This window comes from Sinohyriopsis cumingii, chromosome 8 (genome assembly GCF_028554795.1).
Source record: "Sinohyriopsis cumingii isolate HCF-2022 chromosome 8, ASM2855479v2, whole genome shotgun sequence".
NCBI classification, from domain to species: domain Eukaryota; kingdom Metazoa; phylum Mollusca; class Bivalvia; order Unionida; family Unionidae; genus Sinohyriopsis; species Sinohyriopsis cumingii.
This window is the reverse complement of record NC_142968.1, coordinates 76,208,450-76,233,845: the sequence shown is the minus strand read 5'-3', so window position 1 is coordinate 76,233,845 and position 25,396 is coordinate 76,208,450. Positions and strand designations below refer to the sequence as shown.

At 34.7% G+C, this 25,396-nt stretch overlaps 2 protein-coding genes across 3 annotated transcripts in view; one reads left to right on the top strand and one right to left on the bottom strand.

The window, feature by feature from the left end:
- Positions 1-25,142, top strand: part of LOC149793897 (mitochondrial coenzyme A transporter SLC25A42-like) — a 48,402-nt gene extending 23,260 nt beyond the window's left edge. Inside the window, exons 5-8 of the mRNA XM_089967843.1 lie at positions 6,124-6,240; positions 12,071-12,222; positions 14,673-14,795; positions 17,112-25,142. Of these exons, the coding sequence (XP_089823969.1) occupies positions 6,124-6,240; positions 12,071-12,222; positions 14,673-14,795; positions 17,112-17,317 (598 nt within the window). The 3' untranslated portion in view covers positions 17,318-25,142. The remainder of the gene's footprint in view (positions 1-6,123; positions 6,241-12,070; positions 12,223-14,672; positions 14,796-17,111) is intronic.
- LOC149793896 (uncharacterized) overlaps positions 1-25,396 on the bottom strand; it is a 47,212-nt gene that overhangs the window by 7,869 nt on the left and 13,947 nt on the right. For both annotated transcript variants that reach the window (XR_016422889.1, XR_016422888.1), the window contains exon 2: positions 4,567-4,668. The gene's annotated coding sequence lies outside the window, so the exon portion shown is untranslated. The remainder of the gene's footprint in view (positions 1-4,566; positions 4,669-25,396) is intronic.

Genomic DNA, 25,396 nt, shown 5'->3' with positions numbered 1-25,396 from the left:
GTTACAGAATTCCTGTATCTTTTGATATCCTAACAAAGAATGTTAACCTGCCTAAAAAAAACAGTAGCCACAGTCTGGTTGAAACACAGATCTTGTACTGCTTTTTTCAAAAGCAACAATAAGACCCTTGAATCAACAGACTTTTCTTTGAACAACAACTCCCATCTTCTTTTGCCCTGGTTTTTACAAAACTTGCATGCCTGTTTTCCATGCCATGGTCCCAGCTATTTAAAGAGATAAATCAGATTCAGGGATATCAAAGTCATCTTTCATACACATGGATCAGAAACACCTCAAAGCCATTGCTTCCATACTAAGCCTGGTCTCTGTATCTGTCTTTCAGCTATCTGAGCATAGCTTATATCCCTCCGTTGAGACTTCACACCAGTAGAGACCTGTCAGAGTTTGTTTTATGCATGTGTACTCAGTTGGGCAGTTCAACAGTCTTCCACTTGAATAGTTGCTTCTGTTAATCTTCAGCTTACAGAGAAAGATGCCATCCTCTCTGCATCCATGGTGCTCAAAGATCACCACAAGACATCCCACAGGTCCCATTCTTTGTCATAAAATTTCTTATTCCATCGCCACAAGTAGGAGATCAGGAAACAGGCGGTCTTCATTGCCCAAAAAGGGACCAGAGAAATGGGAAGGACCCAGCTGAATCACTCTTAAATGGGAAAACCCTCTCAAAATCTTACAATTTGGCATGGGCCTGATTTCCCTCTTTGTCAACCACCTTCCTGTAGTTAAGAACAACGTGCTCATGCCACCCTTTCCCAAAAACCTGTGGGAGAAAGACTTCATTATTTAATTGTTGACTCTCTCCTATCAAAAATGGCAGAAATCATTTGAATCACAAATGCACCAGAATGTAGCTCACAATGCATATGGGTTCCCAAGTGCAGGATATATACCCTGATCGTGGCCCTCAACACTGTTAGACAGCAAACACTTTATATGCAGTTTAAAGTTTCACTGACAGGTCTACCAAGAAATTCATGAGGTTCACTTTCATTTCAATTGTTTACTAGTTCAGGGCTTTCAATTTTGTTCTGGACTTTAGTCCATGAATGTTTATCAAGGTCATGAGCATAGTCATATCACTCTCCAGGACCAGCACCATATCCCTGGCATTGAATTAATCTGAGAGCCTATTCCAAAATTGTACAATTAGCAACATTTTGAAGAATGACATGCAATCCCTTGACTTTGTCTTGCTTTGCCATGGTATCCAAAGAAACAAGACCAAATCTGATCTTGAAAACTTTATCTTTTAAGCTTGTTTCTCTTGAGATCATGGCTTGAAAATCATCCTTATGTTGTCTTCTGTTTCTTTGATAGTTGAATAACATCCCAAATCATCCTCATCTCTTAGGTCTTTTCAGTGCAGCCACTGATATTATTACAATGGGACATCACTTATGATACCCCAACAAATAATTCTCCTACCTCAGTGACAGCTGAAAATGTAACAGTTCAGAGTTTTAGATTACATCAGGAGCTCTTTCTGTAGATGAGTGGACCTCTCATGGCAGACATTCCATTTTCGAATCAGCCTCAAGTAAATAACAATTTGCATGGACATCAGAACAACTGCCTGAGATTCACATCTCCTGTTCCTCTCCATCTATGTGAGAAGGGTCTGGTACCTTTAGGAGCAGTCTATGTACATCAGCCTCCTGGAGATGAAAGTTATAGCAAGTGAATGTGGCAGCAGATGCTTCTTAGAAAAGGCATTCTGAGTCATAATTATGTATATACTGTTGTCAGTCATCTCAGAAGGCAAGGGGGGAACCATATCCAGAGATATATACCTTGTTGTAAATTTCTCAGGTAGTGTTATCATTGATAAATTCACATTCAAGTCTGCTACATCCCAGGCACACTCATTGTTCTAGTGGATTTTAATCAAAATGGTCTACTCACCCTTTGATCTTAAGTTAAATTTGCAGCCATCTGTGGTAACTAATAGTGGACCAGTTTCCAATAATGTGGGATGATATACTCCCAGTCTTCATCTCTACAATCCCAGATTGAAGAGTGTGATCAGTTGACTCCTATCCACTAATTCAGAATGGTCACAGTGAATACACCTATTTCCTCACCTCACTGATTTCCAAGGTCATTCAGAGGATGAGAGAATCCAAATGCAGAATAATTCTGATTTTCTCTTCAGGTGGTTAAAATCGTGGATCATTCATCCACTGAATAGCCTAGATCTCATGGAAAAGTTTGCCATCTCATCATTACACTTAAAGATTTTCCATTTGAACTCAAAAATACTGAACTTGTCTGCCTGGCTTATATATCAAACTAACCATCAGTAAGAAACATTTTTGTAAACAGGTGGTGGACAGAATTTTTCAGGCAAGAAGGCCATCCACCCAGAAAATTTGAGGGGAATTGAGTCTTCTTCCAATGGTGCAACCAGATAAACAACACTTGTTAAAATGCCTTGATATCATCACTTCAGTCTTTGGCTTTTTGAGAAGTTAGCCCCATGACTATCATTAGTTACCAATCCATGGTTTTCAACACAATTTGCAATTATGGAATTGATGGTATAGACTAGAAAAAATTATTTCTGACTTTATAGCCAGTTTTGATTTGTCCTGACGAAAGGTCTTAGCTTATTGTCTGTAATGGAACCTGCTTTGGGTTGTGACATGTTTGAACATTTCATCCTTTGAACTACTATCAAATGTCCCACAGACTAACTTCTCATATAAGACCCACTCTCTGTTAAACCTAGCCTTAGCAGGCAGGATCATTGAAATTCTTACCATTTGGTCGACCTGAACTGCTTGCAGTTCTACAACAATGGTTCAGTTTCTCTCATGGCAGCTCCTGGTTTTATTGCCAGGAACAATCTTCTGCCCAATGGAAATCAGTCTTTTATTTTGAAATTCTCTTCTGGACTCCTCTTCCCAAGAGTGTCTTCAGAATGAACTGTAATGTTGTACCAGAAATGTATTGAACTCATCAGCAAGTGGAGCTGTTCTTTGTCCTCGGAGATGGAATAGACGATAGTGACCCTCAGGCCCTTTCATCTGTATTGTTTCGGTTATCTAAGCATTAAGATATTAACACAGACCACATGAATTTCCTATGCATATTGTCAAAACTGCTCCCTGGCTGGCACTGTTAAAGCTATGGGATGGAGGTCTGATAGAATATTATCCAGTTTCTATATGATAGACCTTCCATCTCATAATAGCCAATTTCACAAGGTAGAATCTATATCAGCAGTACAAAACGCTTTCATTCCAGGTTCCTCATTAGCTTTGTAGGGATGCTGGTCACACTGCTTTGTTTCTCAAGAATGTGTCACTTCATTGATATGTTCTTTCAATTTCACATATCTCACAAAATTCTAAACTGCTTCTCATATAACCAGAGTCATGGCCAGCTATCAAGTATGGGGGTATAGCTCTCTCTACTTCTTACCTTCATTCTCTTAATAGGGGGCCCCGAGTGGCCGAGTGGTCTAAAGCGCTGTCCGTTACAGATCACTGCCATCTCACCTCTGTTTGCATGGGTTTGAGTCTAGGATTCGGCTGATGTGGGTATGTGAGAAAGCTTGCCAGTAGCTTCTTGTGGGTCGGTGGTTCTTCCCAGGGTTTTCCCGGGTTCTTCCTCCACCATACTGGCTGCCATGCATAGCTTATCATGTGATGAAAAATGGCATTAAACCCCACAACAACAACAACAATCATTATCTTAATATGTTATGGTTGGGTAGTGTATTTGAGGAAGAAACCAACTGCTTCTTCAAAAATAATACTTACCTGATCATAATATAGGCAGGGATTTTAATCAAGTTTGTGGTAATTTTTCATGATTGGGACACCGAAGTTTCCACTCACCTGGGGTGCTGTTTTGTTCAGCATAAACTTGCTGTGATGGTTATGAATACAGGTCCCCTCCATCAGAGCCCTCCTTAGACTGCTCTAGCAGTAACTGATACATGGTGGGATTAAGACCTTGTCCTTATATCTAAGGAGATACTAGTCTCATCTCACTTGCATTTAGGTAAACATATGACCTTGTTGTACTTTTATTGCTAAAATGAGCCAGAGCACATGGTTAGGTTGTAGGGGAGGGTTTGCTGGGCAGAGCTGAATCTAGGAAATCAGATTCAGACTCCTGACATATTATGATCAAAAATGGGTAAATCTAAAAGAAATGCATGGTATAAACATTCTCAATCAGGAAAAGATCATTCTGTAGTGATAAGTTCATCATCAGCTTCATATATATATATATATATATATATATATATATATATATATATATATATATATATATATATATACATACACCACATACATTAAAAATAACATAGCCATTGAAGTATTGGTATAAAGCAACTTGATATACCAAAAGTATTGGTATATCAAATTGTGATTTCCCCGCATAATGATCATGTACCTGTAGTATTATAATCTCTAAACATGGATATGATTTTCTTGGAATATTACATTTTAAAGGGAGAAAATGAAAATGATTTTCATGTAAAATATTTTTATAGAAACTAATATTTTTATACAAAAAACTAAAACATACTCAGTCCAGGAAATAAATATTATTGAGCGCCAACCTATTTTGTCTGCTGTCATCTCTGTCAACACTGATGTTTCCAGTCTCTCCCTCTGGCAAAAACTAACTCTGGAAAAAAGAAAACAATGATATCAGATAAGGAGCAAGATGATGAAACAACATTTAATTTACTAAACTGAATTAATTGGAGAGTTTGATAGAGACATGGCTGAGACATTTGTAAATGAAAATGAGCATTGTGTTAGGGAAGACAGTACACCATGAGCCAGATGATATAGTACTGAAATTTTAACAAAGTAAGCAGAATGCAAACACTTTTTAAAAAGACACTTTTTGATGTAAGGCTAGTGACAGAATTCTTGCAGTAAAAAAAATAAATTCAGAAATTTACACAAGATACACACATCTGAATTGGATCAGCACCTGGCTGGTTTTATACTCAGTGTTAGGAGAAAAGATGGATCTGAGTTTGAACCGAACAGCTTAAAAAGCATCATCAGCTCCATTGATGACCACTTTAAAGTCAAGAAATATGCAAGTACAATCATGAGAGGAAGAGACATAAATTTTGCATTAACAAGGGAAGCTCTTCGGGCTAAGCAAAAAGATTTAAAGAGTCAACCAATCACAGATGAAGAAATAAATGCCTTGCATAGCAAAAAACTAATGGGGATGGAAACACCTGAACCCACTGCTAACACATTGTGCATTTTGGTTTGAGGGGAGTGACTGAACATTACAATCTGAAAGGGGGGTATGTTACACTAAAGAAAGATGTGAATGGCCTCGAGTGTCATGAACTCAGTGAAAGGCAGACAAAAACAAGAACAGGAGACAATGTCAAGGATATTGGGGATATTAATCCTAAGATGTATGAAAACAAAAACAACAAAGAGAGAGATCTACAAACAGTATGCTGAGCTAAGACCAGCAGACTTTTGTCAACATGAAGATCCTTTCTATATTGTGTCCAACATATTGGCAATCTCAGCGACAAACTATTAATGATTTGTCAGTTTTACTAGTTGTAGTAATAGGACAGCATATCCTCAGAAGCTAACGTGTAAGCTTGAGATGGTCTGCATGGATTTCCTGACACCAGGTAACAAATGTAGGACCACAGAGGTGCATAGCAAGGTGTTTACCCTCCAGTAAATATTCTATATACTTGTTTAGAAGAGGAGTCCAACTGCAAACTGCATAGACCCAGATCTGCCATTGCATCATGCACTGGAAGATCAGAGTCTGTGCAGTTGTTAGGAATAATCAGTGAAACAAAATCAGTATAGACCCTGATATGCAGGTGCATTATGATCTAGCAGATCATGATCTTTGTTGTTTGCAGTTAGACTTGACTAATAAGCAGGTTAATTTTGATATTTTTTTCAACCATGGGACATTGGTATCCGTACGTACTGTTATTCTACAAGTTTTAGTAAATGACTTGAGGGTATTGAAGGTTAGGATCTTATTGTCAAATTATGTCATTATCTTTAATAGATGTTTAGCCAATTACAGGGATAATATTAACAGTGTTTTTGTATTATTTAAATTTGTTTCCAGGCATCTTCCTCCTCACTTGAGATTCCTGGCTGGTTCTCTGGCAGGTGTTACCTCAGTGGCTGCAACATATCCTTTGGACATGGTGCGGGCTAGAATGGCTGTCACAGCTAAGGAAAGGTGAGAATCGGCCATAAATTCTCACACGGATGATGTTAGATCTGAATAAACTTAAAATTACTCTAAATTACATGTTGTTCAGATGAGCCTAATTTTAGAGTTAATTGAAACTGAACACTATCCTGAATTTGACAGTCTTTTGTCTATTGATTCAATGTGTTTATTGGCAAAAATGAAGTAGTTTTCTCTCAGACAGATGCAGAATAATTTATTTGTGAAAAGACAAGTAAAAAATATTAGACAAAACTATCTCAGTGATTATAATGCTTTATAAGCTGCTCTCTAGGCTTCATTTTGGGTTCATGGTGCAAGGAATTATTGATAACTCACTAGGATACAAAAGATGCATCTGTAAGCATTTGACTGACAGCGAGTAATCGTTTAGCCACACTAATTACACCTCCGTATGCCTCTGGTTTCTGTTTAACAGCATGATAAATGATGATTAATTGTACCATACACCACATGCAAACAAATATCTTCATGAGAGGTGACTGATGAACATGACAGTTTTTCATGGAAAATTTACCAAGTTAAGAATTCAAGGTGATAATATTTGAACTGAAATTTTCTATAAAGACTTAACTCTATTCATTTATCCACCACTGGAACAAAATAAAACAAACTTTTAAAAAGAGCTTATTGCCTGAAGAAGGTCAGCAGAATAGGCATCCTGATGCTTGCTATGACAAGGTAAGTCATGTCAGAGTCAAAACTTGTATATCTATTAGGTGGCCTAGTGGTTAGAGCATCTGCCTTGGATGCAAGAAGTTGTGGTTTCAAACCCCATGTAAGTCATACAAAAGACTTAAAAATGGAACTAACAGCTGCCTTGTTAGGCGCTCAGCATTAAGAGGTTAATGTTAGGACTGGTTGGCCTGGTGTCAGAATAATGTGGCTGGGTGGAACATCATGCTACATATCTGCAGCATGGTGCCCCAGTGCTAGACATCAGTATAAGCTGTCACATTGCAGACATCATAGCAATATGACTGAAAAATTGTTAAAGTTACATTAAAAATTGGGATCTCAAACACACACACACACACACACACACACACACACACACATCTTACTATTAGGATAAAGATAGTGTAACAAAGTACTGATAATTTAAAATGATAACACCAGAGGTAGATATCTACATGATGTGATTATCGTGTACAGGACATTGGAGATTGACTTTGTAAATATGGATTTCGTTTATTATTCTGAACATTTTGTCTAAGTAAACAGAACAAATCAACATGGAGTAATAACTGCATCGTACAAGTTTAATCAGTGAATTAATTTGATACAGTGAATTGTGTACATGCAATAGAGAGCTTTTTTTAAGGTCAACTATTTTTCTTCTAAATTTATTTAATTATTAGCATATCTCTTTGAAGCAGCATAGAGCTATTTTACTATTGGCATTGATGTTCTCACATTAAAGCTTATACATAAGTGCAGTCACTGTGTCCAAAGTTTAGTGCTTCACCAACTTTGGTTAAATTTTGTTTGTAACTTCTGTTGATGCCAGAATCATCAGTCTAGATTATTTTGTGCATCTATATTTGTACCACACCCATAAAACAACAGAAAGCCACTGTGACCTATATTTTGCATCTTATTGGTTTAGGTTACATTTTTCAGTTTAGCATATGACAACATAAGTTTGTTTGCACCCTATAACCATACTGTTTTACCTAGAATCATTAAAATTGGTGAAGGTATGAGCCTTCATCACAAAAGTAGGTCAGTGTGACCCATATTTCAACTTGAGTTAAATTGTTATAAGTTATTTCTCCAGCACTGTTCATGAAAGAACCATCAAACTTGATGATGGTACATTATATCTTATAGGATCACATCCTTATAACCAGAAGGTCATATTGACCTAGATATCTCATTTGACTGGTCGCATGTTTGGTCTTTGCATTCAGTACATTACATGTCTTTTTGCATGCATCCTACTACACTCTCATAATAGAAGTAAGTCACAGTGACCAATATTTCATATTTTAGTGACTTTAGGTTAAACTTTATAACTATTCATGTTAGAATCATTAAACTGGATGATTGTATACATCATACTCTATTAGCACCATACCCATACAAAACAAAAAAGTAAAGGACCAAAATTTCACATTGGCTTATATTAAGTTTTGTGTTGATCTCATTACCACATAGGATTTTTTCATGCTATATGCATACCTTGTATGTAATTATTAAACTTGATGAGCACTTCCTCAACACAAAACTAGATCACTATGACCCTTATTTTCCACTTAAATTGCTTGTTTTAATTACTGAACTTGGTTTTCATTTCTGAGACTCTGCTTATGCTAAAATTGTGAAGCTGTTTATATTCGTCTTTGTTAGCACCCTTACAGCAGAAGTAAATCACTATATATTATATATTGAATCTCTGATTGCTTTGGTTAAGTTTGTGTGTTGAACTGTTGACTCATGGTTTTGTTGTCAAGATTTGTTTGAATTTATTTTCAGCATTATAGTGAATGTTTTATAATGGCTACTGGATACTCAGAAGACATTGTGAAGGCAAGCTTTATAATTGTTGATTACATTCTGTTTTTATCTGAGGAGTAGCTGTGACTGGTGGTTATGGTATTGGACTAGCAACCATAAGGGTGTTGGTTTGATTACACCATTGGGTCAGCCTAGATCAATTAATATGGTGCATCACTTGGCAAGGCATTTTACTTTCCTCAGCATGATATACACAGCGTTGTAACTTGCCCATCTCGATTCACTTTTTTCTAGTAGATCTGCATGACTTCTGTCAATGACAATCTATTGGAAAATAAATGACAAAAGTTGCACCAAATCAATAGAAATGAGACAGTTTTTCTGCAGACTGTATATAAATGACAAAACCAAACAAAATTACCAGAAAAATGACAGGTGCACAGGTCTTTGATAACTGAAACAATGTTTTCATGTTGCAATGTCATAAAACACCAAGCTAAACCAAAGTAAACCAACATTTCAGCCATTGACAGTTAATTTGTATCTTGACTTGGAATGTCAGGATTTCATTGACCAATTTTCTTCACAAGTTTCTTCACATACAACAAACAGGGGCCAGTATTTTTTACAAGAAAAACAAATGGGCTCCATGCCTGACCTTGTAGTGGATTTGCAACCTATCCAGGCATGAGTTATCGAGGGAGAGGTGTATTCTATTACATATTGTACAAAGATTGTCTTGTAGGTCTGTGTGTGTCATTTGTGGGCTTAGTGTCATGAATTCCAGTTTGGACAGAGTTATGGTCCTTGACAATAAACTTAATATCTTTACATGGGTATTGCTTGTAACAAGAACAATTTAGAGTTAGATTTCAAGCATTGCATATTTTTATTTGGAAGAGTGATTGCTCCTGAATCACCATATCCTTACTTACTCACTTTGAAACCCTAAGGAGCATTGTAGTGAAGATTGTGTGATGCACCTATCACAAATCGCTCTAGTTCATCTAAATCTCTTCCAGATTTAACAGCGTGTGTATATATTAGACAGCCGTTACTCATGCCAAATACTGTTGTTACTTTGCATTCAAAGATTTCAAACTTCTCTCATTGAGTAGAGATATGTTGCTGCTTGTAAAAGTTAGAAGAGAAGCACCGGTTGAGAGAGGGAGTGAGAGATGTTTAGATAAAAGACATTCAACTGAAAAATAAGAAACCAGTAACAATATTCTAGCCAGGAATACTCATTAATCCAAAATGATAGGAATGTTCATGCATGTTTTTTAGCTTCATACTGGTTTTTTTTTCTTTTAAGCAGGTTCATTAGACAAGAAACATCATTAGGTTTCCATTTTGCCTGCATATTATACTGCATCTATAATAATGAAAGATTGACTACTTGTAATGACTTATTTAAACTTGCAACTGACGGATTTGTGAACACTCTTTCATCCATTTACTTAACAATTATCGATTAATCCCTTTGAAATTGGCAACATGCATAAGAATATTTGACAAGCCAACTTTTGAGATTGAGAATACTTATTTTTATCCTTTTTATAGTTTGCCATGCAATGAGCATGGATCAGTCTCCTGTAATTATCATGTAAAACAATAGCTCTTAAATACTTGTTGTGTGTGCTACAATGTTGGTATATTGATCATTCATTGGATGAAATCTTCCAGTTGGTTAATTGTTAAAGGCAGGTGCCTTTTTTTTCCAAACACTTGTCAGAGAAATCTCAAAACTTACATCATTTACAACTAACACCTGCCCACATTAAAATCAGCAGCATGCATCAAAACAGTCTTTGACAAGCTGATTGTTTCAAGTCTGTAAGATCACAAACTGTCTAAGGCTATGTTAGGTCCTAAAGTCATTGAATCCCAGAAATGTACAGATATCATGATTAAAATCTAACTGATAAGTTGTGATCTAAAAAATATGTATTCCTTATTTTTGTAATAACATTCTTGACATTGACTACAAGCTGGCAAGGACATACGGTAGATTTTTATCTATTGCTGCTTGCTGCCTTGCATGGCCCTCAGCATTAAGAGGTTAGTATTAGGACTGGTCAGTCTGTCCTCAGGATAATGACTAGGTGGGACATAATGTTGCATGTCTGCAGGCATGATGCCCCTGTGCTAGACATCACTATAAACTGTCATGCTGAAGACATCATAGTGCTATGAGCGCTATGAATAAAACAAATTCAAGTTATATTTAAATCCAAATCAAACACACACGCACACAAATCACACACACAAATCACACACAAAAATCACACACAAACACACCTTTTGCTGCTCTGAACATGATCATTAGTTAGTCTTCATTTTTTGGAGCATATTTTGACCATGCAGAGATATAAATATTAACATGAAATGCAAGATACATTTTGTGACTGCAACTAGCAAAAATACTGCATAGAATTTAGAACAGTTGATGATTGTGTGCTGTCAGCAACTGGTGCAGAACCTCAGTGCAACAGTAAATATGGGTCTACACAATTTGCTCTTGGATGCACAATATGCACATGGCTTAGCTTGAGCTACATGTACCTGAAAGTTGGATTAACGTGGTTAGATTAAGGCTTAACTTGAGCTACATGTACCTGAAAGTTGGATTAACATGGTAAGATTAAGGCTTAACTTGAGCTACATGTACCTGAAAGTTGGATTAACATGGTAAGATTAAGGCTTAACTTGAGCTACATGTACCTGAAAGTTGGATTAACGTGGTTAGATTAAGGCTTAACTTGAGCTACATGTACCTGAAAGTTGGATTAACATAGTTAGATTAAGGCTTAACTTGAGCTACATGTACCTGAAAGTTGGATTAACATGGTAAGATTAAGGCTTAACTTGAGCTACATGAACCTGAAAGTTGGATTAATGTGGTTTAGATTAAGGCTTAACTTGAGCTACATGTACCTAAAGTTGGATTAACATGGTTAGATTAAGGCTCAACTTGAGCTACATGTACCTGAAAGTTGGATTAACATGGTTAGATTAAGGCTTAACTTGAGCTACATTTACCTTAAAGTTGGATTAATGTGGTTTAGATTAAGACTTAACTTGAGCTACATGTACCTGAAAGTTGGATTAACATGGTTAGATTAAGGCCGCTTGGCTTGAACTACATGTGCCTGCAAGTTGGATTAGCATGGTTAGTTTAAGGCTTAACTTGAGCTACATGTGCCTGAAAGTTAGATTGGCATGGTTGCAGGAAAACATCTCTTGAACTTCCTGAAAAGTAGGATTAATGGTTAGAGTAGGGCACGGTTTGAACGATCTGAAAGTTGGATTAACCTGGTTAGAGTAAGGAGATTTCCATTTTTTTTTTCTCTTTCAGATATCATAATTTACCTGAAGTATTTATGAAAATTTATCGAGAAGAAGGGTTCCGAGTTCTCTATCGAGGATTCACACCAACAGTTCTAGGTGCAATACCATACTCAGGCATTAGTTTCTTCACGTATGAAACATTAAAGAAGTTACATGCGGGTAAGGATGTATCTTTGTTTAACCTTATCTAGGATAATAATAAAGAAATTCTCTCTTTTTCCTGTTCCTTTTGAAAATGAAAATTTAGAAGTTATTAATATTTGCAAAATATTCCTGAATTTCGACACATGAACAATCTGTGTTGGAGCATGCTACATGCATGTTCATGTGATGTAATGATGAGTATATGGGGTTTAGCCAGACACATGTAATTCAGCCACTGGTTACATTACCTACACCAACTAACACCAGACTCAATTTTACTCTATTTAGACAGCTTATATTATGAATTGCCAGTACCTTGTGTATTTTACCTGCAACACCTCAGTATTAACACTGCACAGTGGTATGTACATACTATTTTTTGGGCAAGAGTAAAAAAAATGGCCATTAAATCCTTAGGGAACAACTTTAACTATCCTGGCATAAATGATGCAGGGAAAATGGACCTTGAATTTATGTTCTCTTTTTCAAAGAAAACATTTTAACAATTTATATGAAATATCACTAGGCCAGTAATGATTATGGTTTTGGCTGCACTTTGTTTGTTGATTGGTCTGGTCGGGCATGGCAAATATCATTCCTGAGTCTTCGTGTACTGTCTGTACAAATTCAAGGATAATAATCTGATACGTCAGTGTTTTCAGTATTAAAGTATGGATGGATTGACAGATGGACAATCCTGGGTATATAGTTGTCAGTATCAAAGCAACTATAAATTCTATGGATAGATGAGTGGATGTATGTATAGGGTTTAATGGCACAGTAGTACAATCCTGGCTATATAGTTGTCATTATCAAAGTTACTATAAATCGTTTTTGTCATTGGATGGATGTTTGGGTGGATTGGGTGTAATGGCATGTCAGTACAGTCCTGGCTATATAGTTGTCATTATCCATGTAACTATAAGTTGTATTGGTGAATGGATGGATGTTTGGGTGGATTGTGTTTAAGGGCATGACCATCAGTGCAATCCTTGCTATATAGTGCCAAGTATGTTTAGGGATCCATGAAAAGGCATAAAAAAAAATATGAGAGCAAACATGGGTAAAATCCATAAAATACAAAGTCAGCTGTTCTTCATAAACCTAAGACCTTTAAAAAGTTCAAGACCTCATCATGAATATCATCATTAGGCACATATGCATCAAAGGTTGCCTCCCTTTATGGGTTTTTTACAACAAGCAGTATGTAAAATGTGTCTTTTCTACATCCCTGTGCTTGCAGAGGGATCAAAGCAATAAAATCAAAGCATTGAATTATATTCATTCTTTTTTGTTCTTTAGGATGTGTAATATACCCATTTATCAAGGCTGTGTGATAGACCCATTTATTAAGGATGTGTAATATACCCATTTATCAAGGTTGTGTGATAGACCCATTTTTATCAAGGATGTGTAATATACCCATTTTTCAAGAATCTGTGATTACTCACTTACCAAGTTACATCTGTACATATTCGTGATTGCTACCATCTGACATTAAAAGTGACAAAAATGTGCAAGAATCAAGGACTCATGGTTTTATCCATATCACTACAACCAGATAACTGAAATACAGTGCTTTTAAAAATGTTAAATTTATGGTTTTAGTTGTATGACATCTACCAATCTGACTTAAAATTCAAAAGATACAAATCTATTTTTTAATGAAACTTAGTGTTTTGATAAATTCATCTTTTTCTTTGAAAAAAAGAAGATAAAACAATCCATGATGTTTTCAGTTCATAAAAATTGTTTTTAAATACCTATTTTGTTGCACACAAAAAAGATGGGGAACACTTTATTTAATTGAATATGGCTGGTGAACATAATCAATACTGTTATAAGGGTCCAATTTAGATTGAGTGGTTGGTGTTATCATTGTGAGGTTTTACTACAGTAACTGAGCTAATCAGCCATTATTGTATCTTTGTGAAGTTTTACTACAGTAACTGAGCTAACCAGCCATTATTGTATCCTGTTGTCCTTCCTGAGAAAATCTCTTATATGTTTTTTTTCTCAGAATTGCTTAGCAGTGAAGAACATTACTTATGTTCAGTAGAAAACAGAAAGACAAAACATAACGCATTTATTAAGTTCTTTTGCAAGATTTTTGTATAGGTATAGGATGACAGTGCAGACATGTGGTTTGGCCATTTCCAGAAAGATCATTTACACTAAAAATCACAACTATTTCATTGCCAAACAATTGTTTCCAGAAAATGTCACATCCTATGCTGAATTTTGTATATGTTGTGTCCAAGTTATGTTGTATCCAAATTAGTGAATAACATAAGACTGTTTTGTGTATCTGAACTGATAATTAATGAACTAGATAGATTTGATGCAAAAGTTAGAAAAATGAAGGAAATATGTAAAGGAATTTACCTTCAAGAGCAATTAGACCCCTTTGTACATGTAAGTCTGAAACAATCCTAAGTTTATCATTTGTATATTTTTTCTTTTAGAATACGCAAAAGGAAAGGAACCTAGTCCCATAGAAAGGTTGTGTTTTGGTGCATTAGCTGGCCTTTTTGGGCAGTCAGCATCGTATCCATTGGATATTGTACGCAGAAGAATGCAGACTGCTGGTAAATTCTTATGATCTTTTCATTCTCTATCAAAAGCTTACCATCATTCTTTCATTACCTACAGTAATGGGTCATAATTGAGTTCCCAGTATGTACATTATTTTGCTTATATGTTACAATCATACAATGGTGATTGTGATCTTTATTCATAAAAATACAATGCAAGACTGAGAAGTTTACAGAGTTTTGTTTTAGTGTGTGTGTGTGTGATTTGGATTTTTAACGTAGCTTTAACAATTCTTCAGTCTTATTGTTATGATGTCTGCAGTGTAGCAGTTTATAGTGATGTCTAGCACTGGGGCATCTTGCTTCAGACATGTAACATTATGTCCCACCCAAACACATTATCCTGACACCAGGCCGACCAGTCCTAACACTAACATCTTAATGCTGAGCACCTAGCAAGACAGCTGTTAGTAAAATTTTTATAAGTCTTTGATATGACTCAGATGGAGTTCAAACCTACATCCAAGGCAGACACTCTAACCACTAGGTCACCAGAGCAGTCAGTCTGTTATAGATAAGTACAGTAAAATAATTGCACTGTAGTGGTAAATTCATTTTAAATGTAACCATATACTATTTCATCAGTGCCTTATATCAGTGACCAAGTACAACCATATATTGTTTGTGCCAATACAAATAATTGGCATATGGCAGCTACAGTCAGGGAACATTACATTCAGAATGGGGAGGGAAAAAGTTTGATTGAAGAAAAAGAGCATGGACAAGAATGCCTAAGAATACTACAGATAGCAAGACATATGCAAAAGTTGTATGGTACTCTTGGTAACAACAGTGGTGGCATTCAAGTTTTTCAAAGATGAATATATTTCACATCAGATGCTGTTTTCAGTTGAAACTTGGGAGGCAGCATTACTATACATTTGTTAAATGTTTATACCCAACATTACTATAGACTTGTATCTAGAGTTTAGGCTCAGCATTATTATAGACTTGTGTCTTGTAATTATAGACTTGTGTCTTGTATTATAGACTAGACTCTATTACTTCAGGTAAATGCCTAAGTTTATACCTAGTAATACTACGCTACGGACATGTCTGAAGTCTGTACCCATCATTACTGTAGATTTGTGTCTGAAGTTTACACCCAGCATTACGATAGACGTTTGTCTAAAATTTATACCCAGAATTACTATGTATGTCTACAGTTTATACCCAGCATTGCTATAGATGACTAAAGTTTATCCACAGTATTACTGTTAACTTATGCTTAAAGTTTATTCCCAACATTGCTATAGACATGTCTGAAGTTTATACCCAGCATTAATAGATATGTCTAAAATTTATACCCAGCGTTACTGTAGACTTGTGTCTAAAGTTTATACCAAACATTGCTATAGACACCTGAAGTTCATACCCAACATTACTACAGACATGTCTAAAGTTCATATCCAGCATTACTATAAACATGTTAAGAGTTTATACCCAGCATACCTATATAGATGGCTCCATTCTGGTGGCCTAGTGGTTAGAGCATCCGTCTCTGAAGTGGGAGGTTGTGGGTTTGAACTCCAGCTGAGTCATACCAAAGACTTACAAAATGGTACTAACAGCTGCCTCCCTAGGCTCTCGGCATTAAGAGGTTAATGTTAGGACTGGTCAGACTGGTGTCAGGATGATGTGACTGGGTTGGACATCATGCTACATTTCTGCAGCATGATGCCCCAGAGCTAGACATCACTATAAACTGCCACACTACAGACATCAAAGTGATATGACTGAAAAAGTGTTAAAGCTACGTTAAAAACCCTAATCACACATGCACAAACACACCTATGTAGATGTCTAAAGTTTATACCCAGAATTAATATAGATTTCTAAAGTTTATACCAAGCATTACTATAGCAATGTCTAAGGTTTATTGATGTTATGCTATGACTTACGATGCTTCTGCAAGCTACATAATCACAACACCACTCAGATGTTAGAAACCCTTTGTCCCATAGAACACTTATTGGCATTTATAAGTATACGTTATAAAAAAAGTGTTGGATTAGGACTAATAAAAGAAATATGACATTAAAATATTCATTGAACAGTCCAAATTAGTAATGCAGTATATTTGTCAAATATTTTATCATAGATTTTTGGAAAGCATTATCCTATGATGTATCAGTGGTAAAATAAATCAAAATTAATTATACTTTCAGATAATAATTCTAATTTTATAACATTTTTGTTTCGTTTTTAATTTTTTATATTTTCTTTGGGTGTTGGAGAAGAACGTATCTAGGCATTTATATGAAGAAAAAAAATCAGCAAAGAATATTGAAAGGTGTCTTTATGTTACAGGTGTTACAGGTCACTCAAAGGAATACACTGGAATAATTTCTACAGCAACTGAAGTGATACGGGAAGAAGGATTCAGGGGAGGAATGTATAAAGGTCTCAGTATGAACTGGATTAAGGGACCTATTGCAGTTGGAGTTAGTTTTACTACTTTTGATATAACACAGAGATGGCTGAGAAAAATGCCTGTCTTCCATGAAGTCTCTTAGACTTCTTCATATTTTATGACAATTTGATAAAGCTGTTTTCATGAGAGCCAGTCAGTTATTGCTGGATTAATGGTGCTTTTGTTCTGGTCATTTCAAGGTAATGATTTACAGTGGATTTGCATAGAGTGGTAGCCATTATCAGAAGCTGAACATTATCTTCTTATACATAAAATATTTCTCTCCTTAGATTTTACTGCTCCTTATGTGTCTTACTCCAGCAACATACATCTCTAATTAGCTCAAGTATTTGAAAAATGGGCAGAACTTATTCAGTAATCCAAATGTTATTTTCTTCATTCCACTTGGTAAAAAAAAATTGGGGGGGGGGATTATATCCTTTGATTTTCTATCTATTTTATCTTAATAGCGGAGTGTTACTAGTAATGTACTTCCATTTTACTATCTTCATTAAGCAACCTTAAATAAAGATTCAGAATGGGTTACATTATTACTAAAGGAAATAATATACAGACATACTGTTTAATTGATGTTCCGTAGCAAGATTGTTAGGAAGTAATCTTAAAATGTAGTGCAATTTCACAGATAAAAGTAATCACAATACCTTACTATTGGGAGCATGCATTGGTATGAGAAACTTCTGATCCAGTTAAAAGAAGGCCTCTGTCACCTATTTTTTAATGTTTTAATTACTTAGGATAATTTTATTTTTTTGGCGCTATTCATGGGAATGTCATGAAACTTGGTTAATGGATGTATCTATATAATTGCTACACTGTTATATCAAATAGCCTATATTAATGTTTGAATTGCTGGTTTACTGTTGGATGTAGGCTAATCTAAATTTAAACAGAATGGTTTCCCATTAAACCAAAATTAAGCCATTGTGATCTCAGATTCATTATTTGACTGGTTTTAGTTAACTTTTGTATGAAAGTTATTATCTTAAACTATAATTCAATGATTGTCCCTGGGCATCAGGAAAAATTGGTTGCCCAGTAGATTTTATAGTTGCCAAGCAAATTACTGCAATTGCCTCAAGAATCCTATAATCAAAACTCTTGAATTAACTTTTTTTGTGAGCTACACACTTATCTAATCAATTTGAGATTAGCAAATAAAAAATAATTGTTCAGTTTTCTTTTCTTTTCATTGTATTTGTGCTCCGATAAATCAGAAACCTATAATGGTATTCCTAGGTAACCAGATTTGGGTGTCATTTTATTTTCCATGAGCTTTCTAATTGTTGGTCAGCACTGAGCAGAAATTTATCTATATTTTATGTTTTTCTGAGTTTTTATGGTTCACATTATTAGATTCTAATATTCCCGTCTCTGAACTGTCAGGTAAATGTCAACTTTATATCTGGGATTTTTGTTTATCATCACCCTACAAACCAGTATAGTATATAAAAATAATTGTAAATACTTTAATTCTTTATACTTGTCATATGCCTATAGTTAAAATTAGCCAATGGAAACAGCTGTCACACACTACACAATGAGTACCAATTTCTTCCATTGACCAATACAAATGTTTACTACTAGGTTATAAGCCTTTAATGTATTTCGTCAGTTATTTAAAATACTGCAACAGTAAATTAGTATTTTGACAAAAGATGAGTATTCACTACTCTTGTTTCTTTAAGGATTCTCTCGAAAGGGGATTATCGACTGTAATAACTCAGATAATGAGTAGATAACACACATGGATTAATATGGATTATTACCAATAGAAATTACTCAACACTAAATTGCAGAATAAAATGGAGAGGGGTAATTTACCAATCAAAGGTTAATTGCTGGGAAAAAGTTTGGTGATACATTTTAACATTATCACTTTTTAATAAAAAAATGTTTTTAGGTCATCCATCCAGGTTTTCACATTGGAGAAAAGGGTTGCCTGGCATTACTATGATAAATGGCTTCAAGCACTTGATTAGGGTAGAATAAAAGGATCTGTATTTGTAGATTTCAGGAAAGCTTTTGACATGGTGGATCATGAAATCATTTGAAGAAACTAAACATTTACCAATGTGGTGAAAGCAGTTAGATGGTTTGCTTCATACTTAAATGAGAGAACACATGTTTGTATAATAATGTTCTGTCTGAACCTGGAACAATTAGATCTGGAGTACCACAGGGTTCAATTCTAGGTCCATTACTATTTATTTTATTTATTAATGGCCTACCACTTTTAGTAAGGGACTCAATATCATCTACAGATCTCTGTGCAGATGACACAACATTGTCAGACATCCAATACACAAAACATGGACATGGGAGTAAAATGTCTTGCCCAGAAAATTTCTTTACAGGATGCCCTAAACAAACTGGACAACTGGTGCACATGCAATGGCATGGTCATAAATACTGGTAAAACTAACATATTACTTATCTCAACATGGCAAAAAAACCAAATCTTGATAGTGATGAACTACGACGTGGAAGGATAAAAATTTGCAAATGGTCTGTCATGATAGACTACTTGGTGTTTTGGTAGATAATAACCTATCATGGACTGAACATATCAAACATATCAGTAAAAAAAAGTCAATTCAAATTTATGGCTTTTCAGTAGGATAAGACATTTTCTCCCTGAAAGGCACAGAAAACTGTTTTATAACAATACAACCCTATTTAGACTACTGTAATACAATATGGGGTAATTTAGATGACATAAACATAGTTAAGCTGGCAGATCTTCAAAAAAGAGCATTTGGGCTATATCAATCCGGAAAGAAAGCAAGGAAAATTTAGCTGGTAAGTTAAAAATATTACCTATTAAAGACTGAATCCATTTGAGAAAAGCAAAATTAATGTACAGGATATCCAATAATAGTGCTCCTGAATATTTACAGTTACTATTCCAGTATATGCTACTTGGAAATACTCCCCACCTGCAATCCATATTTACTAAACAGTATAAAATTCCCAAGCCGAATAAGGAATTATTTTTAAAAAAAAAACATTTCCAATACTCTGGAGCTTTGCTCCAGAATAGTATGTCAATTGAGATTAGAAATACCCACTCTATTTTCTTCCAAACCAAATATATCCAGTGGCTTCAGAGATGCAGCTAAAATAAATAAATTGCTTTGTATGAGGGCCTCAAGGTAGATTAGTTATTACCTAATTGTGTGACCCTCTTTTAAAAAAGTCGTTATTATTATTATTATTATTATTATTATCGTTGTGGGCAGTTTAATTCTCAGTTATTAGTTGTGGTGAGATTCATAACAAAATATGATGATATGGCATCTGTTGTCAGCCCGTTGTTAATTGAGTAGTTCAGTTTTCCTGTTGCACAACAGCTTTTGTTTCTTTCTTTGTCTGCTCATTTACATTACAGTTTTTATTATTTCTTCTTTAATTTGTCATTTTCTATACCAATGTATGCAAATTTTCTCAAGTTTTTATAAGTTCAGAAATTGTGATTATAACATTGAAGTAGAACCATAGTTTCTATACTGAGGGATATGATATTTGGTATTGTTCATGAATGAGCCTTTAAAACTTCATTGTAACTCACTGAAAATCATTTTGAATAAATTCAGTCTTTTTAATCTTTGAACCATATACATGCATCATGTATTCTATGTCTGTAATTCAAAAACAATGTTTATAATAAATTAACCAGATATTTAATTTATAAAAATCCTCAACATAAAAAAGAAACTAGTTTTAAATTTGAAATGACTGACCCAGAAATCTGAGCATTAAAGTTATTTGGTAATTGCTTTTAAAAATCTGATTTCATTGACTTGATTTCTGTGAAAAAATAACACTTTGTTAAGTAATTTACAGTATATTGCATAGCTAGTGCAAAATAACTCGGAAAGTTAAAATATGCAACATAAAGAACTTCTTGTGGTGTTTTAGTTTTCACATGGTTTGGACGTTGGTATTACTAAAAGTACTTCCCCATCAACTCCCCACTGAGTATTGCTGAGACAAATGTATTAACACTGATATTTTTGTATTTATCTCCCTTTCTTTGAAGACGCAGCATAAAACAGGTCTGTGCATCATAAAAAGGAATACAACCGGCTTATAGTGAATATCTTTGCATGCTCCAGTGACAGTGATTAAATGTAAAGTTTTGACTTTAAGTCTCAAGCTTGGCTGATGTGGGAATGTGAGAAAGCTTGCCAGTAGCTGCTCATGAGTTGGTGGTTCCTACCAGGGTTTTCCTGGTTTTTCTTCCACCAGTTATACTGGGTGCCATGTACAGATTATTGTTTCCTGAAAATGGTCTTAAACCCACAGCAACAGGTTTATTTATCTTTAATTAAGCAACACTTTTGCCTGCACAATCATGGCACTGGCACTTAAAAAGTGCAGTCAAGGACTAATATTATGCTCGGAATAATTCGTTGACTTTTTTATCCATGGCTGACTTAATATAGAAATAAGTGTACGAGACATAGCATTCCAAAGAATATTTTATATATTTCTGGATGATCATTAAGACTGTGAACTTCGATGCATACACTGTATAAATGTAACAGGTAATGTTTGCAATATTCTTAACTTGGCTTATTTTTTTTAAATCTAAACATAAATGCAGAAGTTAAAACTGTAATATATTCCATTTGAAGCTGCTCACTTACAATCTATGAAAATGCAAAAATGTTTAGTTGTAAAGTGACATTTTTAAAAATATTTTTTGGTAAACATGGATCGTGTACTTTAGGCTTTCAGTACTGTGTACCATATCAAACAATGCGACATCACACATATTGGACATTCTATGTTGAAAAAATAATTTTGTATTGGTAAAATGTTCTGTTTATTCAGATGGATGCTTGTTCTTCGATTTATAGTTTGTAAAAAAGTATAGTCTACTTTTACTAGTTCAACTTTTGGATTATTTTTATGCATAGCAATGTGCAGCGTCTGTCAGAATGATTTGAAATCCTTCATTCTTCTTTCTATCTAAATAATTTCCACTGAAATACAAGCTATGTGATAAAAAGAATCTAATGGGTAATGATTTAATATTGAATTTATGAAACTTGTTGAATAATATCCAGCTTTTGCTCACCAAGGCTTGCAAAAGCTAGACATTATTAAACTCGTTTAATAAATTAAATATTAAATCATTACCCATTTGAGATCCTGTGTGTATCATGTTTCTTCTAATTCATTGGTGTATGCTTTATTCAGAATGAGACTCGATGAAATGGTATACTCGTGTGTAGAAGAATTGGAGTGTATTTGCATTGTGTATGTAACTTAGGTGTATGCACCAATTTTTTCTTCATTATATTATCACGTCTATAATAAGTTAAAGTTTTAAATGATCGTTTCTAATGTACAACATTAAAATATGACCTCTTGTAGCAATGTGATATTGTAAACTCAAGTATATTTGATTGCAATTTATTTTTGTTTTCTTTGAACAAACTGCTCATATCAAGGTACAATAGTAATATTGTTTAGAACCTGAATTTGCTTTTGTCCATCCAGGATTAAATCATTGATTGATCGTGTTTACCTTATTCATCAGCATATAAGTGACTAGTGTCAAGGACATTGGAATAAAATGTCTTGCCCAGAAGTAGACAACATAGGTTGTTGTTGCAGGATTGAGACACACTACCCACTGATTGTAAATTTGGCATGCATATCGCTGAGTGACCATGGCATCCTACATCCAGTATTAAAGATCATAGTTTTAAACCAGCTATATCTAGCCTAGACTTATGAAGGCAGGATTCTGACAAACTACTGACTGATTGCAAATCTGGCATGCTTACCACTCTGCATGAAAGTTGATAATATTAAAACACATAGGGTAATAGTTAGTGCTTCATTCACCTCATATTTTTAAAAACTGCAACCATTCATGGAATCTATGAACATAAATGGCCGATATTGTCATGATAGATTTGTAGGTAGATTTTTTTCTTTCTTGCAAATGAAATGCCAAATTTTGGAAATAATGCAAACGATTTGTAAAAGAAAGTAAGGATTATATAAAAGTTTGTAAATAACTGAATAAATAGAATCACGATGACATGTCAAGATCATTAATACACAGGAATAGATGGAAATCTAGTGTTTTATTTTCATTTTCAGCAGAACAGATTTAACATTATTTGTATTATGTGGTGGAATTATTGATTTTATGTGGCTTTATCATCAAAAGCAATGTACAACTAGACTTGTAATCAAAGTATGTTAATGTTTTTAAAGTTTTCACATGACTTTTTATCCATTAACATTTACCTCCCTTCAAACCATTATCTGCCATTTATGTAACAATTTACACATGCTGATGACCAAGCACTCTTACACTAATTATTAAGTCAGAATTATTCAATGGAAATATACATTATGCTGCACCATGTAACACTGTCCAAAATTACTATCATCATCAACAATCATTCTAATCATTACTGCTCCAAAATATAGCCAACATTTTTTCTTCAGGGGAGGTAAATATGAATTGTATGGAAACGTGTCTATGTGATGTGCTCACAAGAAGCAAGACATTTCACCCAATTAATGTGCATGTTCTTTCCTATTTAACATTGTATTATTTTTGGTGCATGAAAAATCCCAAGTGTATTAAAGAATGAAAAATTACGTGATCCAAACAATGTCACAGGTGTGACTGGTTCTTTTACTGTACCAAGTATTTCAATTCTCTGGATTGGTTCTTTTACTGTACCAAGTATTTCAATTCTCTGGATAAACTGTATAGAAGAAATAAGTCTTGTACATCTTTGAAGCTGTTCTTTCAGTCAGACTCTGCTAAAATTTGTTAATCACATTTCTTTATCTTTTCCACTCTTTGGTCTCTTTTTAACTTTGTTTCACTCATTACCCACTCTGCTGTATTTTCTGTTCTGCCATAAATTTCAATTATATTAGTTGTGCCATGGTTTATTGATAATATATGAACATTGTAATAATTATGGTAACAAATATTTTACTTAATGTATGCACCCTGACCTGCCATGATACCTGGTCCAATACTATACATGCAGGCAGAACATTTTCGTTACCCATGTTCTGTTTATACAGCTTGAACAACTTGCAACTTTGCTGTTTTTAAAAAGCATAGTGATATTGTGATACAGCTTGTCCATCCATATGTATATACACCTGGACATGAAAAAGCAAATTTATACATGCAACTGACATTGACTCTGTGTCCCATTCTTAACCCCCACCTGCTGGGACTTAAATGCTGGGTCACAACTTTTGATACTATTGAGAACTCCACCCCTTGATCATATATGTTCTTATTGGGCACGAAAAGACAAATTGAAAAATGCAAGTGACACTTGCCTAAGGATCCATCCTTTCCACGAAAGGGTCTTAGACCATAGTCAGCTTGAAAACTCAAAGATCTCATAGGAGTCTCAAATATCTGGTTGGAGATAAGGAGGAGGGAGCACTTGGATATGTGTTTTACAAAAACAAAACTGTCAGTCTTAATAAGTTGAGTTTGTAAACTTAGTCTTAGAGAAAAAAAATGTAAAATGTACGTAAGAAATATTCTAAGTATTCTTACAGGTCATTCTCCGATTGCTTACATGTATGGTAATGCTGAGGTTCTGGGATGAACCTGTCCAGTAAGTTTATTTATGGAGAATAACAAGAGCTCACTGACAATTTAGTTACAATTTAATTCGTTGTACACAAACTTTGCATGTTAAATTAGAGGTGGGTGACTTCTTTTGCATGATGGTGCATGTATAGATGCATTTCAGTGAGCATTTATTGAAATGTTACATATTAGAGGAAATAATATTTTTTGTTATATATTAAACAAGAATTATGTTTTGTATATTCTTCAATCAATGCACATATATGATGTAAGAATTAGAAATACATTGTCTGAAACCATTTAATGATGAGTTTGCTGTTTTTGTATTTGATGATTATGCATTTGTACTAATTGCTCTTAGAATTTCTGTAAACAATGAGATGTGTCAAAAATGGTTTCTTGATATCTGCCCATCCTAGCATATTGATACGTCTCCAGTTGCCCCAGATGCGGGAGATCACAGGTTCGAATCCCAGCCAAGTCATACCAAAGACATAAAAATGGTACTAGCAGCTGCCTTGCTTGGTGCTCAGCATTAAGAGATTAGTGTTAGGATTG